At 46.6% G+C, this 13,516-nt stretch overlaps 1 protein-coding gene across 1 annotated transcript in view; it reads right to left on the bottom strand.

Annotated features, from left to right (window-relative positions):
• The window catches only part of LOC144695025 (solute carrier organic anion transporter family member 4C1-like), a 197,330-nt gene that overhangs the window by 128,944 nt on the left and 54,870 nt on the right, over positions 1 to 13,516 (bottom strand). The window contains exon 3 of the mRNA XM_078565903.1: positions 764 to 958. Coding sequence (XP_078422029.1) covers positions 764 to 958 — 195 coding nt within the window. The remainder of the gene's footprint in view (positions 1 to 763; positions 959 to 13,516) is intronic.

Raw genomic sequence — 13,516 nt, forward strand, 5'->3', positions numbered from 1 at the left:
GTGCTCAAAGGGACAAAATTCCAAACATTTGTCAGTATCTTTCAGTTCCCCGGTTGCATTTTAACACAATACTGTTGGCTAGAGGCAACCTGAGAATAAGCATTTTGGGTAAAATTGCCCTTAGGAAGCTTCACCAAGTGACATCTCCAGTAAGAAGTGTTTCCCAAAAGTTACCATTCATCAGGTCACTAGATTGAAATTTGATGATGTTGTGTATAAGTTCTACATAACATGTTTACTCCTGCACTGCTTTCAACAAACAGTTCTAAAACATAGATAAAAGAATGTCAAAATAGACAGATACTTTTGTTTATAATAATTAGCCATAGATGAATAAATTCTCTGCGGATGTGAAACATAATCATACTTAATTCCTTTTAAGCACTATTACAATTTTTCTACACTTGCGCACAAAATAAATCTTCTGCCACTTGCTACTTTAGGAGAAAACGCAATAATTTCAAAAGGGAAGGTCTTCAAAAAAAGTTATTGACAAAATATTCCTTTTAATCAGATTAGATCACAAATGCACTATTGCATTACTCACTTGTGATAATTACCCATTGCTGACCAGAATAAGGAACCCCTTCAACTGGAAATCTAACATAATAATGTCTAATAACTGTGATTTTTGTTGTTCAACTATTAATGTGATAAAATAATATCATAAAATTCTGATTCAAAGTATTACAGTTTTCCTAAAATTGGACAATGAAATGTGAGACGATTCCAGATAAAATGACAAGTCATCATGTAAGCATACCTATATAAAGGGAACTTTTCTCATTAGAGACAGAATCATCAATGTGGGCCGTTCCCAGTGTGTATAAAGGGGTTCCTCCTACCCCATGTAGCAGCTGCCCCAGAAGAAACACAAATACGAAAATGGAGGATTTAGTTGTAGTGGAGGGAGTGCAGGCTGGTGTGCTGGCATTATTGTGAGCTACAACACAGGAATCTGAAAGAAAAAGAAATGGTATAATTATCATAATACTTTGAAAACCAAGTCTCATGAGAAGTTCCAGAACTTTTTATTACTGATTGTGTTTTTTTTCAGTCTTGTCAATTCCAATATGAAAAGTACTGTACAGCTCCTTTGGACCAACACCATGGTCAAGTGAGCAAGAACTACTGAGCTGAAATGGAACATTAGTCATCAGGAACATAATAACATCAGAAATAAGATCAATGCTACTTTAAATAAATCATTTCCTCTCAGGCTGTAGATGATTTGAGAAGGAGAAAACATTGGCCTGGATTTTAAAAAATCTTTCATCCTCGCCAACCTGCCTGCCACAGATGCATCTGTCCATGACAGTATCGATAGGAGTGACCACCGCACAATCCTTATGGAGATAAAGTCCTGTCTTCACACTGAGGATACCCTCCATCGTGTTGTGGGGCACTACCACCGTGCTAAATGGTGATAGATCTAGCAACTCAAGACTGGGCATCCATGAGGCATTGTGGGAAATCAGCAGCAGCAGAATTGTACTCAACCACAATCTGTAATCTCATGGCCCGGCATATCCCCGACTCTACCACTACCACCAAGCCAGGGGATCACCCTGGTTCAATGAAGGTGCAGAAGGGCATACCAGGAGCAGCACCAGGCACACCAAAAAATTAGGTGTCAACCTGGTGAAGCTATAACAGAGAACTACTTGCACGCAAAATAGCGTAAGCGGCAAACGATAGACAGATCTAAGTGATCCCACAACCAATGGATCAGATCTAAGCTCTGCAATCCTGGCACATTCAGTTCTGAATGGTTTTGGACAACTAAACAACTCACTCCAGGAGGAAGCTTCACAAATATTCCCATCTCAATGATGGAGGAGACCAGATATCAGTGCAAAAGATAAGGCTGAAGCATTCGCAACAATCTTCAGCCAGAAGTGCCGAGTGGATGATCCATCTCAGCCTACTCCGGAGGTCCACAGCATCACAGATGCCAGTCTTCAGCCAATTATTTCCCTCCACATGATATCAAGAAACGGTTGAAGGCATTGGATATTACAAAGACTATGGGCCCTGACAATACTCCAGTAATATAACTGAAGACTTGTGCTCCAGAACTTGCCATGCCCCTAACCAAGCTGTTTCAGTACAGCTACAACACTGGCATCTACCCTGCAATGTGGAAAATTTCCCGCATATGTCCTGTACACAAAAAGCAGGACAAATCCAACCTGGCTAATTACCACCCCATCAATTTACTCTCAATCATCAATAAAGTAATGGAAGGTGACATCAACAGTGTTATCAAGCAGCACTTACTTGGCAATAACCTGCTCACTGACGCTCAGTTTGGGTTCTTCCAGGGTCATTCAGCATCTGACCTCATTGCAGCCTTAGTTCAAACATCGGCACAAGAGCTGAACACGAGGTGAGGTGAGAGTAACGGCCCTTGACCTCAAGGCAGCATTTGACTGAGTGTGGCATTAAGGGGCCCTAGCAAAACAGGCGTCAATGGGGATTGGGGAAAATTCTCTGCCAGTTGAAGACATACCTAGCGCAAAGGAAGATATGAACATACAAAAATAACATGCGAATTAGGAGCAGGAGTAGGCCACTTGGCCCCTCAATCCTGCTCTGCCATTCAATAAGACTATGGCTGTTCTGAATGTAACCTCAACGCCACATACCTGCCTACTCTCGATAATCGTTCACCCCCTTGTTAATCAAGAATCTATCCTGCTCTGCCTTAAAAATATTCAAAGAATCTGCTTCCACCGCCTTTTGAGGAAGAGAATTCCAAAGACTCACAACCCTCTGAGAGAAAAAATTTCTCCTCATCTGTCTTAAATGAGCGACCCCTTATTTTTAAACAGTGACCCCAAATTCTCAATTCTCCCACAAGAGGAAACATCCTCTGCACATCCTCCTTGTCAAGGCCCCTCAGAATCTTAAAGGTTTCAATTAAGTCACCTCTTACTCTTCTAAATTCCAATGGATACAAGCCTAAGCTGTCCAGTCTTTCTTCATAAGACAACCCGCCCATTCCTGGTATTAGTCTAGTAAACCTTCTCTGAACTGCTTCTAACACATTTATAGCTTTCTTTATATAGAACCAGTACTGTACACAGTACTCCAGATGTGGTTTCACCAATACCCTGTACAACTGAAGCATAACCTCCCTACTTTTGTAATCGATTCACCTCACAATAAACGATTACATCCTATTAGCTTCCCTGATTACCTGCTGTACCTGCATACTAACCTTTTGTGATTCATGCACTAAGACACCCAGATCCACCTGATTCATAGAGCTCTGCAATCTCTCACCAATTAGATAATAAGCTTATTTTTTATTCTTCCTACCAAAATGAATGATTTCACATTTGCCCACATTATACTCCATTTTCCAGGTCTTTGCCCACTCACTTAACCTATCTATGTCACTTTGTAGCCTCTTCACAAATTACTTTCCTATCTATCTTTGCGTCGTCAGCAAATTTAGCTTCATCCAAGTCATTTATATAAATTGCAAAAACATGAGACCCCAGCACTGATCCCTGTGGCACACCACTCGTCACATCCTGCCAACCAGAAAAAGACCCATGTATGTCAGCTCTCTGCTTCCTGTTAGCTAGCCAATCTTCTATCCATGCCAATATGCTACCCCCTACACCATGAGCTTTTACTTTCTACAATAACCTTTGATGTGGCACTTCATCAAATGCATTCTGGAAATTTAAGTACAGCACATCCACCTGTTGGCCCCTTTATCCACAGCACATGTGACTCCTTCAAAGCACTCCAATGAATTGGTTAAACATGATTTCCCTTTCACAAAACCATGTTGACTCCGCCTGATGCCTTGAATTTTTCTAAGTGCCCTGTTATAATATCTTTAATAATAGCTTCTAATATTTTCCCCCTGACAGATGTTAGGCTAACAGGCCTATAGTTTCTGCTTTCTGTCTCCCTCCCTTTTTGAATGAAGGAGTTATATTTGCTATTTTCCAATTCAATGAAACCTTCCCTGAATCTAGGGAATTTTGGAAAATTAAAACAGGTGCATCAACTATCTCACTATCTCACTTCTTTCAAGACCTTAGGGTGATGTCCACCAGACCTGGGGATTTATCAGCCCGCAGCCCCAACAATTTGCTCAATACCACTTCCCTGGTGATTGTAATATTCCTGAGTTCCTTCCTCCCTTTCATTTCCTGATTTACAGCTATTTCCGGGATGTTACTTATGTCCTCTATAGTGAAGACCGAAGCAAAATACCTGTTTAATTCATCCGTCATCTCCCGACTTTCCATTGTCAATTCTCCAGGCACACACTCTATAGGACCGCCATTCACTTTAACTCTTTTCTTATTTAAATATCTTTAGAAATGCTTACTATCCGTCTTTATATTACTAGCTAGCTTTCCCTCATAATCTAATTTTTCCTTCCTTATTAATCTTTGTCATTCTTTGCTGTTCATTATATTCTTTCCAATCTTCTGACCTGCCACTCATCCTTGCGTAATTATATGCTTTTTCTTTAATTTTGATACTGCTTTAACATTTTTAGTTAACAGCGGACGGTGGGCCCTCCCCTTGGAATTTTCTTTCTCATTGGAATGTATATATTCTGAAATATCCCTTTAAGTGTCTGTCACTGAACTTCTATTGATATATCCCTTAGCCTCATTTACCAGTTCACTTTAGCTAGCTCTGCTTTCATGCCCTCATAATTGCCCTTATTTAAGTTTAAAATACTAGTTTTGGACACACTCGTTTCTCCCTCAAAATTAATGTAAAATTCAATCATATTATGATTGCTGCTACCAAGGGGTGCCGTCACTAGGAGGTTATCAATTAATCCTATCTTATTGCTCAATACCAGGTCTAGTATAGCCTGCTCCCTGGCTGGCTCCTGAACATGCTGTTCTAAGATACTATCCCAAAAATACTCTATGAACTCCTTATCTACGCTACCTTTGCCCATCTGATTTTTCCAGTCTATATGTAGTTTAAAGTCCTCCTTGTACCTTTCAGGCAAGCTCCCATTATCTCTTCTTTAATACTCTGTCCTACTGTGTGGTTACACTTAGGGGGCCTGTACACCAGTCCCACAAGTAATTTCTTGCCTTTATCATTCCTCATCTCAACCCAAACCGCATCTACATCCTGGTTTCCTGAACTTAGGTTATCCCTCTCCAAGTTGCTAATACCATCATTAATTAACAGAGCCACCTCTCCACTTTTCCCAGTTTCATGTCCTTCCTAAATGTCACATACCCTTCAATATTCAGGTCCCAATCTATGACATCCTATAGCCATGTCTCTGTAATGGCTATCATTTTTTTTTTCTATTTACACTATCAGTTCATCTGTTTTGTTTTGAATGCTACGTGCGTTTAGATACAGAGCCTTTAGTTTTGTCCTTTTACAATTTTTGTGGCATCTAGCCTTATCTGCTGATTTACTCTTAGATTTGTATTCTCTGTCTGTTCCTGTCCCTGTCCGTTTATCATTTCCCATATTAATACCTGTCTCTCTTGCCTTGTCTCTACTCTTTGGTTTACCACATCTTCCCAAATTTGATCCCTTGCCCCCGCTATTCAGTTTAAACTACTCTCTACTTCCTTAGTTAGGCAGCTCGCGTGAACACCAGCCCCAGCATGGTTCAGGTGTAGACCGTCCCAATGGTACAGATCCCATTTTGCCCAAAACTGGTGCGAGTGCCCCACAAACCGGAACCCACTTCTCCCACACCAGTCTTTGAGCCACGCATTCATTTCTCTAATCTGATTTGTCCTATGCCAATTTGCATGTGGCTCAGGTGATAATCCAGAAATTATTACCTTTGAGGTTCTACTTCTTAATTTGGTGCCTAGCTCGTCATACTGACTATGCAGAGCCTCCTTCCTCATCCTGCCTATATCGTTGATACCTACATGGACCATGACCACTGGATACTTTCCCTCCCACTGCAAGTTCCTCTCCAGCCCTGAGCAAACGTCTGAATCCTGGCACCGGGCAGGCGACAAAGCTGTCTGGACTCTTGCTCTTTGCTACAGAAAACAGTGTCAATCCCCCTTACTATACTGTTCCATACTATCATTTTGTTCCTTTTTGCTCCACCCACTTGAATGGCTTCCTGTACCATGGTCAGTTTGCTCATCCACCCTGCAGCTCCTGCTCTCATCCAAACAAACTGAGAGAACCTCAAACCTATTGGACACTTGCAGAGGCTCACACTCCTGCTCTCTGGATCCACTTACCTGCCTCACTCACAGCCACATCCTCCTGTTCCTGACCACCGACCAAATCAGGAGACCCTATCCTAAGTGGTGTGACTGCCTCCTGGTATAAAGCATCCAGGTAACTTTTCCCCTTCCTGATGTGTTGCAGAGTCTGCAGCTCAGCCTCCAGCTCAATGATTCTAAGCCAAAGTTCCTCAAGCCACAAGCATTTACTGCAGATGTGTTTGCCCTGGATCACAATGTTACCCAGGAGCCCCCACATGCTGCAGCCTTGACACAGCACCTGTACTGCCATCCTTAATGTGTTTTAAATAATTATTTAATTATTTTAATCACTTTTTTATGTTGCTTTCTGATATATTTTATTAACTTTACCACCAACTTGTGTGCCTTGTCTGTACTGAAGAGTCCTGAATTTATAGTAAACTGAACTGGGGCTACAGTAATTAGATTCAACCAGTTAACTAATTAACTACTCAGCTCCTACAGCCAAGAGTGAGTTTACCCTGTTTAAATTGCAAGAAAGAAAGAACTTAACCTGCTTAGACAGTACTTCCCAGTTACTGCTAATTACAGACTGGATTAGATTTTAAAAGCAAAATTTAAGAACAAAGTTAATACTTAAATCTCCCCCTCTCACCAAACTCCAAGTCTTCACTCAGTTAGCTCAGCTGCACTCCATTTCTCCAAAGTGTCTTGTTTACATAAGAAGTTCTTTTAAATCATGGACTTGCAGCACTAGGCATGACCTTATGGGCAGAATTTTCCCATTGTCATATGGGGGCGGGCCCCGCATGTCCGTGCGTAAAATGACGCGTGGTGATGTTGGGCGAGCATCCCGGTGTCACCACACGCCATTGCGATATTTCGCTGGACGGGCGCGTGTTGATGTCTGATGTGCGCCCGCCATTAATTAATGGGCCACTTAAGGCCCTTGAGTGTTCAATCAACGTCAATTTTTCGGCATCCGTGCAATCTTTGGGTCGGCGCATGGGCGTAACGAGCAGGCAGGTTGGATACATTTGTACTAACCTCATCCAAGGGCGGGATAAGAGGGCTCACTGGGGCTGTGAATGTGCACAGTCAAGTATTTCTTTTGAAAAGTTTTTCAAACTTGCCTGTGTGATCTGCAGTACTCCAAAAACGCATACCTGCAGCTTTTTCTGGACTCTTAACCTTCAGGTCAGCACTCTGCCATGAGGAATCTTTTCTGGGCTTCAGGTTTCAAGAAGCCTTCCCTGAGCCCGGGAATGGGAGCTGAACTGTCCACTGGGGGCAGCTCCTCTGAGGAAAGAGGGAGGGCTAGAAGGGGGAGGAGGCCAGGAGTGCACATTCAGCCTCCAGGGGAGTCATTGATTGTAGCACAGTTTTTGGAGGCAGACCCACGGGTAGAGGAGGTTATTTTTCCAGGTCTCCCTTCTCATCCACAATATGATCTGATGAAGCAGCAGTGCACTGGAAGTTCGGGCATGATGACCTTCTTAATTAAAGGAGGGTTGGAAAATGCCAAAACATTCCTTAAAAACTTTGGGAGGACAGGTGCAGGCATAAGGGGCGCAGGGCCTAGAGGTAGTCCAAAGCAGAAGGGGCTGCAGAAGATGCCACTATCCTGCTGCCGGGTTATACATGCGGCAAAGCAGCTACCTCAATATGTCTGAGGTGCAGTGCTGAAGGAGGCTCCGCCTCTCAAGGGAGACAGTCAACTATATCTGTCAGATGATTGGGCCTGAGATCTCTGCTAACTGTGTGGGTGGACACCCCATGCCAGTGGCTCTAAAGGTCACGGTTGCCCTCAACTTCTATGCCTCTGGCTCCTTGCAGGGCTCAGTGGGTGATCTTTGTGATGTCTCCCAATCAGCTGTCCATATTTGTGTCAAGCAGGTCACAGACGCTCTGTTCAGATGTGCATTGACCTTGATCCACTACCGTTGGGACCAGGCAAGCCAGACACAGTGAGCCAGAGGCTTCGCGGCCATTGCTGGCTTCCCCCGCGTCCAGGGTGCTATAGACTGCACACATGTGGCCATCAAGGCGCCAGCAGGTGAGCCCGGTGCCTTCATCAACAGGAAGGGCTTCCACTCCATGAACGTGCAGATAGTGTGTGATCACAGGATGCTGATTCTACAAGGTCTGTGCAAGGTACCCAGGCAGTTCCTACAGTGCCTACATCCTCAGACACCCCCAGGTGCCGGGGCTTTTCAGTGCTTCAGCCCGGCTTGATGGATGGCTGCTGGGTGACAAGGGCTATACCCTCAGAAAGTGGCTCATGACGCTTCTCCACCATCCAATATCAGAAGCTGAGCAGCGGTACAATAGGAGCCACGCCTCCACAAGGGCTGTGGTGGAGAGCGCCATCGGTCTTCTCAAGATGCACTTCCAATGCCTGGACCACTCAGGGGGCGCATTCCAGTACCCCCCAGATCGTGTCTCGGTGATAGTGGTTGCATGCTGCACTTTCCACAATCTGGTGCTGGAAAGGGGGGACGCAGTGAATGATGAAGATGTCAGTGCAGTTGCTGTGGCTACACACGATGAGTCCAGCAGTGAGTCCGAGGATGAGTACGCACGGGGAAATGTTGAAGGGCTAGACATTGACCCGGGCATACTCCAGGGAGGCAGGGACACCCGGGAGGCTTTAATCCAACGAACCTTCAGCTAGCACACCACAGATGGTCCATCAGGACAAGCCTGGGCTGTCGGCTCAATACTCGACACCTAAGTGCAAAATCTGCCAGATTAGCAACAGTAAATAAGGGCCTTGTTAATAAAGCTGAATGTCCAACAAAGCACTCATTACAGCTTTCGGAACCATACACGTGCAGAAGAAAAGAAGCACCCTCAGCCATGGTGACATATCTGAATTTAACATGTCAAGCAAAGCAACTTATTTCAAAAAAAAAAATTCAATAGTGTTAAAAATCAAAAAATATCATAAGGGCCTAATCTCGGGCAACACAAAAGCACCAGTGAAAAGCCCGTGGTGTGCCTCAGGTGCCTTATGTTTTCGTTTCTGGGTGTTACGTCTTGGTTCTGCCCCATCGCTCAGAGTGGCATTTGAGACAGCCTGCTGACTCTGCTGTCCTGTTGGCCTTGATGACCTTGGCGGTCGTCCTCTGGCCCATGAAGCCTGTGCTGGCCCCGCCTGGGAGGAAGCTGCTAGTTCCACAGCTGGCATCTCCCCAGTTCTCACAGCCTTACCGGATGATATGGTCACTGAAAGGGGCGGAAGAGCTGCCGCCCACATCCGGAGTGCCCTGAGAGGAGCCCGCAGAGACAACAGGCAGCTGCTGCACCGATGTGATGTCGCTTCGGACCTCCCTGCTCACCGTGGATAGATGGGAACCGAGCTGGGAAACTTGATGCCCACACCATCTCCCACACTGGCACTGACCAGCTGAGGTCAATGCCGATGTGAGGGCTTGCTGGTCAGAGCGCATCCCCAGGAAGCCCTGACGGGTCTCCCGGAGTAGGCTCTCCACGAGAGTCTCCACTCTCTCCATGGAGGACACATGGCGCTCGGCGATCATCCGGATAGACTCCTCCACCACGGAGACCGAGCCAAGCATAGCCTCATGTAAATCCCCCAAATGCTCCCGCACACCCGGCCGCATTTCATCTGCACTTGCTGCGTCGCGGACAACTCCAGAGGCACATCATCACGCACCGACTGAGCATGTACCTGGTCCCCTGCAGTCCTCCAACTGCTGGCGCCATGGGACTCTGTCTTTGCCAGCTCCTCCAGCGACTGTGAAGTGCCCTCACCACTGTGCCCTGGGACACTAGCCGTTGTTCGAATTCTCACCAAGGTGCTAGTATCTGCACTAGTGCCTGCATCGCAGAAATGGTGTGACACTGGTGAGACTTCAGGGCCCTCGGGTGTGAGAGGGGGCCTCTGCTGCTCATCCCCCCGGCCCTCTTCCAATGATGCTGAAAGGCAGAACAAGGACAGTGGATCACTTAGCGTGGAGACAATGACAAAGCTCATCCCTGTCCCCAGGATCATTATGTGCTTATCCCTCCATAACCAGTGGTCAAGCCATGTTGCAAAATTAAATAATTTAACATTCAGCAGTGCTATGGCTGTTGGGAGGACAATGCGGACCTCACTGTTGGGCTTAAATACCTGGCCGTGGCACCCCAGCCTCACCGACACCAGTGGACCTGGGTGCATGGCACCTCTCCAGATCCAGGGTCTCCTGCTCGAAATGGCTTAGGATGGCGATCTGCACCTGGCCACCGCCAGTCCTCACATGCTCTGCTGCATTATGAGCATTCTTCTCCTGAAAATGAGAGAAGAGCATTGATTAGTGCAAATTGCACACGGACTCTGTTCACGCACGGCCCACCCCAACCAGAGTGGGGCATATCAGGTCTCCAGTGCCTCCTCACCCCGCTGCTGCCAAGCACTCACACAAAGATGCTGCGCCTGCTCCCCACCCCCCTGGACACATGCTGCCTATGTCACATTAGACACCACATGGTATATCCTTCCATAACAAGCACGTGGAGTGCAGAGCACAGCAGATGGTTCATTGCCACACCATCTTGAAGCTCCCCTCCCACCATCTCATCACCCTGACTAGGATATGTCCTGGAGTTCTGAGTCTGCCCCCATGTACAGCTCCTCCAGGTTGCCCCCAAACCAGTCATGTGGGACTCAGTGTAACACATGCTGCGGGGGCAAAACACATCTCCTCATCACCCTCTCAGGGTGACCTCAGCGTGGGTAATATCTGCTGGCCCACCCAGCAAAGGACAAATGCCGTCAGTGATTCAATACAGTCACAACACTCACTTGAGGGGGGCTGCGGGGGGGGGGGTGGTGTGGGGGGCTGGAACATGGGGGGTAAGCCGACCTGCTGGGTTAAATGCTCAATGCCAACATGGTACTCACCCTGCCAGAGCACAACAAGTCGTTGAAGCGCTTATGACACTGGATTCAGGTGCGCCACACCACGTCGTGGGAGCTCACCACCTCTGCCACCTCGTCCCAGACACATTTCATCATGTCCCATCCTGGGGGACCAGCACCTTCCGCCGTGCTGCCACCTCCTCGATTAGGGCAGCAAGGCAGTCATCCAAAAACGAGGGGCACACTGGCCCCCTGCCCTACCCACCAGCCTGGTCAGCTCCGCTGGCCTACCCTCCAGCCTGGCCTGCTCACCAGAAGTCCTCTGCTGTGGACTTGCACTTGCCATTGTGAGCAGCCTAGAAAAGGCTGCCAGGCCTTCATTTAAACAGGCTGCCGGGTCGCCATTGGACCCAGCGGTCTGTGCACGCCCGCCGCATCCCGCCCACTCCCGCTAGCCTCGGGAGTCAAGAAATATGCTGGGCAGGCCTTAATTGGCCCGCCCGCATAAAATGGCGGTGTGGACCCGATCGCAGGCGGAAATCAGGTCTGCGCCTGCCCGCGTCTGCTCCGTCTCCCCTGCCAACCAGAAAATTCAGGCCTATGAATATTTTGTTCTTGTCGTCTTTGAACAAACCACTTGCTGCCTCCGCAAATTCAAAAATGGGAAAATGCAGCAGCTTATTCTGGTGGCACAAATCTCCACCTTATTCTAATCTGGTTTGTTCCAGGTTATTTATTTGCTTGGAAAATACCAATCAGGGATCAATGGAAAAAACACTCACATCACACGGCCTGGCACTACCAAACTCCTTTTCTGCAGTGTGAAGGGGTCTCAAAATTCCCACATTTTTCATATCATCAACAAGAATATGACTTTTGGACTTTTAAACTGCTGAGTTAAGTGTAAAACCCTGCAGACAGGAGGCTGGGCCCATGAAGGCCTGGGGCTGGACCTGCCCGGGCTTATTGAGTACAGTGTGGATTGTTTTGCCTGAAACCAGACAACAAGAGGAGACAGAATACGCATTCTTCCCTTTAATACAATCAACACAGAGAACAACTTCACCTCACATGAAAACTATAGCCCATCAAAATCTTGCATAAATAATCACTACTAACTACTAAGGCAGGAAGGCACAATCAATTCAATTTTGCAAACCCATCAATACTCCACACATACAATGGCTTTTAGTTCAAAACTAGTTACTAGGACAGGAAGACAATGATAAACATCATGCGAGCCCATTAAAAACAACGAGACTACAATCACCTAAGGAAGCCCACCAAAGTCAAACAAAGAACTAACCTTGATTTGGGTTCCGATAAGAAATTCGAAAAACAGTAAAACTGGCCCGGTCAGTTACGAAAGAAAGGGAGGGAAACCAGCTAGCAGGCAGTGAGTAGTTGGGAGCGGTTGAAACAGAGTTTAAGCAAGAAGATCTGGAGGTTTTGCAGGCCCGCATGCAACCTCACGGCGAGGGGCACGGGGTGGCAGGCTCAACCAAAGACAACAGGGCTGCAACCGCAGCCCTCCACGAAGATCGACCTCCCACAACTGCGTCCTGCACTCAACTGAAGAATCTTCGCAGATTCCACAGACCAGGACCGCGTGGGGACGGCAGGCCCCAGAGGACACAAAGAGCTTACCCCAAAACTGCAACCGGCTTACCTGGCTGAATTTCGAACTTTCAAGGAACCCTGGGTTAGTGTGCATGATCCCTGATCTCTCCTAGTTCAGTTTAGTTAGGTTTTTGGGGTGGGACAAGGGTAAGGGGATTAGTAGCGTGATTTTCCCTCATTATGCCGTGTGTTCCCCATTCTTAACTAAGTGTACTTTGTAAGCCTGTATAATCTCAGTGTAATCTTAATGTTATAAGTTCATTTGTGACTTCAATAAACTCAGTTTTTCTTGCACCAAAACTAGTTGTCTGCTGCACTTTGTCACAACCCCCAAATAAGTCCAAGGTCTAGAACCCAGGGAGTGGGAGCGATTCGCTCAGAAGTCAGAGGTGAAACTGACACACACCACCAACCCCCCCCCTTACAGGTGGTTGTGGTTGTTGGAAGTCAATCATCTCAGTTCCAGGATATCATTGCAGGCCTTCCTTAGGGTAGTGCCCATGGTCCAACCACCTTCAGCTGCTTCATCAATGACCTTCCTTCCATCATAAGGTCACAAGTGGGGTTATTCGCTGATAAATGCACAATGTTCAGCACCATTTGTGACTCCCCAGAGACTGAAGCAGTCCATGCCCAAACACAGCAAGAACTGGACAATATCCAGGCTTGGGCTGACAAGTGGCAAGTAACATTCGCTCCACACAAGTGCCAGACAATGACCATCTCCAACAGGAGAGAATCTAACCATCGCCCCATGACATTCAATGACATTACCATCCTTGAATCCCCCACTATCAACATCCTGGGAGTTACCATTGACCAGAAACTGAACTGG

Source organism: Cetorhinus maximus, chromosome 2, assembly GCF_964194155.1.
Source record: "Cetorhinus maximus chromosome 2, sCetMax3.hap1.1, whole genome shotgun sequence".
NCBI lineage: Eukaryota > Metazoa > Chordata > Chondrichthyes > Lamniformes > Cetorhinidae > Cetorhinus > Cetorhinus maximus.